Source organism: Pteropus alecto, unplaced genomic scaffold (genome assembly GCF_000325575.1).
Source record: "Pteropus alecto unplaced genomic scaffold, ASM32557v1 scaffold20, whole genome shotgun sequence".
NCBI lineage: Eukaryota > Metazoa > Chordata > Mammalia > Chiroptera > Pteropodidae > Pteropus > Pteropus alecto.
In genome coordinates, this window is record NW_006436298.1 from 14220524 (window position 1) to 14227171 (window position 6648).

At 35.5% G+C, this 6648-nt stretch overlaps 1 protein-coding gene across 1 annotated transcript in view; it reads right to left on the minus strand.

Moving 5' to 3' along the window:
• The window catches only part of ACOT12 (acyl-CoA thioesterase 12), a 44904-nt gene that overhangs the window by 10648 nt on the left and 27608 nt on the right, over positions 1 to 6648 (minus strand). Inside the window, 2 exon segments of the mRNA XM_025047767.1 lie at positions 611 to 730; positions 2238 to 2394. Of these exon segments, the coding sequence (XP_024903535.1) occupies positions 611 to 730; positions 2238 to 2394 (277 nt within the window).

Genomic DNA, 6648 nt, shown 5'->3' on the forward strand with positions numbered 1-6648 from the left:
AACTCTGTATACACTCGTAAATATGTTTCGGTAATGGAGAGGGGGCGTTAAATTGTGCCTAAGTCAATTTTTCTCCCCTAAAAAACAATAGTTCAGTAATTAAAAAGCATCAAAAACTAAAGTTGAACAGGAAATATAGATTTTTTTTAAAGAAAAGGAAAAATACTAAATTAAGTCTTTTCATTGTATATTAAGAGTAATAAAAATAACTGGGAAGTGGTTTGAATAAATGACGGTCCATTATGAATTTGTTGACTATATAATCACTGGGACTCTTTTGAGAGTGAAAGGAAGAGTTAATAATTACGACAGGCATAAACCAGGACTGTCCTGGATCAACAGAGACATACAGTCACTTTATTATGAGAGATAAAAACCAACCTATCACAATTTACTCAGTGTAAGGGGGCCTCAAGCAGAACACAGGGTTAAAATGCATGTCTACAAATTTTGAAGATTAAATGAAGTTTCAAAAAAAAAATAGAAAGAGCTTGGTCACTTTAAAGCAGTCCATATACTTATCTCCAAATTGAAATTAAAAATTTTAAAAATTTTTATGTGCAAGTTTGAATTCATTTATAGCAGCCTAGGAGCACTAAACATACTTTACCAGGTCTGAAATGTATTGTTGACAAGGACATTGAAGACAAGATAATCTCCAACTGTAGATGGTCCCCGGAACTTAAACATGTCCATGGACTTCAGAAATGCGTGAACTTGACACAGGCAGCTGATGAAACAAAGGGAAGGAGAGAGAGAAGAAATCTATCATTTTCCAAAATATTTTCAGGAACTGTTGATTAGCTTAATGGGCTCAACAGACCAGCGTTCAGTGTGGTTTTTAAATAAACATCTCTTTTAACTCTAGTAAAATAACTGGATTGTGTGTGTTGAGAGTGGTTCCATACACTACCTGCAAATATTTTTGGAAATACCATGTTCCTAATCTGTGGGATCTTTACCAAGATGCTGGTGCTTCTGCTCTTGTGGTGACAGTCCTGATCTTGTTTCTTCCCTCATGGAAATCCCTACAAAAAACAAACCTATGCCTTTTGTTCTAATTTGAGGGTTATGTTCACTCTAACAGATCATGATTACAATCACCAGAAACTGTGGCTTGAACTGCCAGCTGGTGCCATTCTCAACAGTTCCTTAGCTTTATAGTTAGCTGATTCACCCACAAAATCAACAGACTAACTTTTCCTACCCACAGAAAAATTACCTGGATTGCTGCACAAATCCTGAAAGGCTATACGTTACACATATTATAATCTTTGTGTGTGCAAAATTTTGAAATATCTATAAAGAATATTTAATCTCAGAAAATTACTTCTATAATTGTCTACATTTTAGATTCCTACTGTAATCATTCAATAACTCTAAAGAATTGTACCAACACTAAGTGAACAGACTCTGCCATAGTTAATTATATTGTAAGCTTTACAATAAAATAGGTTCAAATGCTTTATTGTCATTAAGAATGACAATCTCATTTTAAAAAAAGCTGCCTTATATTTGTGCACAATTTATAGGAAGGATAACTACAGGTTTCTAAGTATAGTCATAACTAGAGACATATTAATAATAAATTTAGTTTTCAGAAAATAAAACCTTAATATTTAGAGGTTACAAAAGTTGTCAGAAGGGCAGATCTTGTTCAAATGTATTTTCGGAGTACACATGTCCTTTATAGCTGCCCAATTACCTACATAGTTCTACTAAGAATAAAATATAACCTTTTTAAAACTGAGGAACATTGAAAAAGGTATACTTCCAAGCTCTTTCCTCCTCTTATCTTTCAGTTAATTCCTTGGCCATAATAATTCTAACTAGCACCTTCAAAGGTCAGACATAATTGCAAATTGCCTTTAAAAAAGTTTATAACAACTATTTTTAAGTATAAAGGCTCTCTTCTATTTCTATTCTGCATCTACTTTGTTATACTAGCATTAAAAGGCGTTGCAGTGTCACAAGAGCAACATTTATAATTCAGAATAAAGTATTAGAACTGTCATTTCATTTTTATTTTTGAACCAAGAATTTAAACATTCACCTTCAAACAAAAGGACAGATTAACCCTAAGGTAAACAGTAAATGACTTATTGTTTTCTCATTTTGATAAATGCAACATTGTCCTTTTCTTGTCTCCTTGACTTGCCTAATAACTGGGTCTCAGACCCTTTCTATTCTCTCCCCACTGGTCCCAACATCACACACTGAAGGTCAAAACTAAGAACCTTGCAGAAACAGTAACCACCGTCTCCATCCAAGCCATAATCTGGCCATCAAATGTATTTCCATGACGGTTTGCATGGGGTGGGAGGACAAGTTCAATGCTCTGAACAGAGGTGCCCTTCGTGGAAACTATTCCTTCCTCCTCATTACAAGTGAGACCTGAAAGGTGGATGTAAACATTAATGATGGTGGAGTTAACCACAGGACTTGCGGCTACATTCCTTCCCAGCAGCACCGTCAACTCAGGAGTTTTAGAAAAATTTAATTATTCCTAAAGACTTAAAACTCCTGAGGAAATAAATAGGTTTTATTCTACAGAGTGACTTTAATCTGCATGGTGGATATTTACTATTTACAGTGAATTGGATAACAGATCAGAAAGAGCCTTTTAGAGATTGCATTCCAACCGATCTTATAAATTTACTGCAACTTTGATTAAAAGAATGATTAAATTTAAATTTGAGTTGCTTGGAGCGGAGGAGGGACAGGACAGGGTAGGAAGAGGCAAAAAGAAATTTGGGAATTCACGGATATGTCATTATCTTGATTGTGGTGATGATTTCATAGGTGTATACATATCTCAAAACTTATCCAATTGTATTGAGGTGATCACTTTGTAAGGTATATAAATGTGTAATCGATATGTTATACCCCTAAAACTAATATATTATATGTCAACTGTAACTGAAAAATAAATTTAAAACAATAACAAAAAACACTTATCAAATTGTACATTTTAAATATGGACCATTTATGGTACATCAATAAAATTGTTAAAACGAAAGGAGTTGGAGCTGTCAAGGGCCACAGGCACTGAGAATCTGGAATAGTTTGCTGTACTGTAAACTTCAGAATGGGAATGTGGCCTCCAATGGTTGCTGTTTTGTAATGAACAGAATCATGAGCAGAAAAGACACAGTACATTTTACTTCTCAGTGTCCTTCTGCTGCTTTTGAATCATATCTGCTTCATTTACTGACGAATTGATTTTTACTCTCAACAATGGAGAAATCATTTACTTTGGCTGCAAAGCAGTAAATGTGTTCAGTTATGCTTCCTGCATCATTAAGTGAATCTCCAGTGAGGCTTAAATTTCACGTGCTATTGTTGAGGAGGTGGGGGAAGACTTACCAATCAGGGGTACCATCCCGATTGTACTGTCACAGGCAGAGCTGAGCTTGTAGTGTGAAAGCACAAAAGTACTTTGGTAACTGGGAATGGGGCCATTCTTGGCACAATCACATACAAGTGAGCAGAGAAATGTGGTTACAAAGACTTTTAACTCTATTTCCTAATGGAGTTTTTAGATTTATAATGAATCGATGGTCTTTTTATTTTACTTTTACCCCGTTCATTCCACTGATCATTTCAGTCCCCTGCTTAAAAACAGGTCAGTAACTTCTCGTTGTCCTAGTATAAAAGCCCAAACCCTTCCCATGGCCCCAAGCCTTTCCTTCCTTCTCCAGCCTATGCCTACTTCTGCAGCCCCAGCTGGTCTGACCGCCACCAGCGCTCCTCCCTTCCCCATCGTATTCTCCCTCAATCTCTCCCTCCCTTTGTTCCAACCACAATGGCCTTTTTTTCAGTTCATACAGCTAAATGTTGTCTTCAACATCAGGGCATTTGCATATGTTGTTTCCTCTTTCAGCAGCAATTCCCCTAGCCACCACCACCACCTTCTTCCACTTACCCTCTCTTCTCTCTTGGCTCATCTCAGTCATCATTCTCTTCAAAAAGCCTTCCCTGACCTTTGCAGCTAATCCCCACTCTTATGAGCTCTTATGCATCCCCCCCTCTTTTTTTTTTGATTCAGTTTTAGTTTTATCTTTATTTGTGTGATCTTTGATTATCTAACCCACTACATCCCAAGCTACTTTTGGCAAAGACTGATTTTTTTAATCCTAATTCCTGAATATGGGTGCTCAGTAAATATTAATCGATTGAATGAAGAGATGAATAAACTTAACTTGGCTGATTTATTCCACATTCACAGTCATTATTATCAACAGAATATTTTTAGGTAACAAAATGATTGTCCTGTTTATACTTTCGTCTGCTATTTATTAGCATTTCACTGCTCCCCATTTTCATTTAAAAGGTATTGTAGATTATTTTGTGGGTATGAAATAGTATTTCATGTTGGTTATAATTTGCATTTGCCTGATTAATAATGAAGTCCAACATTTTCCATATGTATATTAAACTTTCTTGTTACTTCTTAATGAAATGTCTGTGGTATTTGCTTCAAATGTTACTTCTCTCCCATTCTTTTTATCCTTTCCTTCTGCAACTCTGACTATGCTTATTAGGCTTCTGACTCCATTCTCTATGTCTCCTAACCTCTCTCATACAGTTGCCATTCCTTTGCCTATCCATATGCATTCTTGGTAACTACTCCAGATCTATATTCCATTTCACTGTCTCATCTGCTGTTTAATTTATTCATTGAGTTTTAAATTTTAAATTAATTATTATATATTCTTTTTGTTTAGAAATTCTTTGTCAAATTTCTTGGTCAGATCTCCGAGGTAATTTTCTTGTTCCTGCAAAATACTTTTGATACTATTAATATATTTTATTTCTTAAAATGTATTAACATTCTTACTTCATATTCTTTATATAATAAAGCCAATATCTGTAGTCTTTGTGGACCTCATCCTATTGCTTGGTGCTTCTTCTGGATTTTGGTGACTTATTAATTTTTATCTTTTATAATTTTTGACTAGGAGCGCATATTCCTTGGTTCTTTGTGGGAATTCTTGAGGCTGGGTTTAAAGTCACCTGTGCACAGAGGATGTGCGTTTGTGGCTATAGATCATCTGGGGGTACTACAACAGAACACCATTTTACACTTGGTCTATTTCAGGCCAAACGAGTAATGTGAATTCTGACACCAAATCTGCCTGAGAATGTGCTTCTGACTGAATTCTCAAAGGGAACTAGTTTTTTTCATTTCACCTACTGTGAAGGCTAAGACAGGAAAGCATCCCTTCCAATGCTTTTCAAGGGTCGGCATTTTTCCAGTTGACTCACTTTGTGTATCATCTTTGGGAGGTTGCACCTCCAGGTAAGGGTCTCTGGTCCAACTTTCTACCTAACATGGGCCCCTGGCTTGGCCTCCTGAGTCTTTGCAGGCACATTGAAATATAAGCTGAAGGTCTTTTAGCACTAATAGGAGTCTCCCAAGCAAATGTCAGCTCTTGTGTCTCCTTGCACTGCTACACTTGTGTTTTCTAATTATTTCTAGACGTCAAGATTTTCTCTTATTTTTCTGCCTGCTGAGATGTGTTTGCAAAGATGTTTGTCAATATTTTATCTAGAAATTTAGTTTTATCCAGACGCTGAGTCCATCGTATTGCTGTAATCAGAACTGGATTGCTTCCTGAAGTGATCTTTAAAAAGCATATGAAATTGTAAATTCCTTCCAACTTCTCTCTTTTTAATTACAGATTTTGTTAGCTGATATTCTATAAACATCCAAAACTAGTATTGATTGAGGTATTTTTAGGTTAATTTTTCTTATTCAAATGGTACTTTTTTTGTTCAAAATAAATTAATATAAACTATCTTTAAAAAAGAAAAAAAAGAAGGCTGAGTATTGTTTGAATGTTGTGCTACCAGTATGTGCTATGTGTGTGTGTATGTGTGTGTGTATGTAACAGTGGTTGTCTCTGAGAATGGGAATTGGGTAACTGGGAGACACAAATGGAAAGACTTACCTTCTAACTTAGTGCTCTCTTATACCATTTGAATTTTTCACCCTGAATTTTTCACACTATTTATTTTAAAATTATTTTTTAAAAATTATAAAATAAAAAATTAATAGAGGGCCTTATAATGTTAGAGACATTGTAAACACTCATACACCTTGTTAGTGAGGGATAACTTTAAAGAAAAATCTACACAATTTCTATGAAAACATACATGGCATACACCAGGACTCACAGAGATGGGTGCTAGGGCAGGTCATGTGTATGTAAGCATTAGCCATGACGTGTATGCAGAAATATACTGATTATAGGGGACTTTGGGGCAGAAACATGCCCATTTGCAAGTAATTGTCAATCAGTGGAGAAAGAGGGCTCTCCCACATTCAGAGACCAATTCAGGCTCACTATTTTGGCTATGAACACAAGTTAGGTACAGTAAACAGGCCTCATCCTTTCTTCAGGCTTCCAAACGAGGCCATACCCATCTAGTGGTCAATTTCAATCCTTGTACTTTGGATGTTCATTAAGTATTGTGTCATCATCCTGCTCGGACAATTTTACATTCATTCCACATTTTCAGGTCATTCTCGCCCTAGTTTTGTTTTGTTTTGTTTTTCTCATAACCAAAAAGGATCAACACAGGATCAACAATGCTTATAAAGGTTTGATTTCTAAATAAAAATTATAATTAAAATGCTCAATA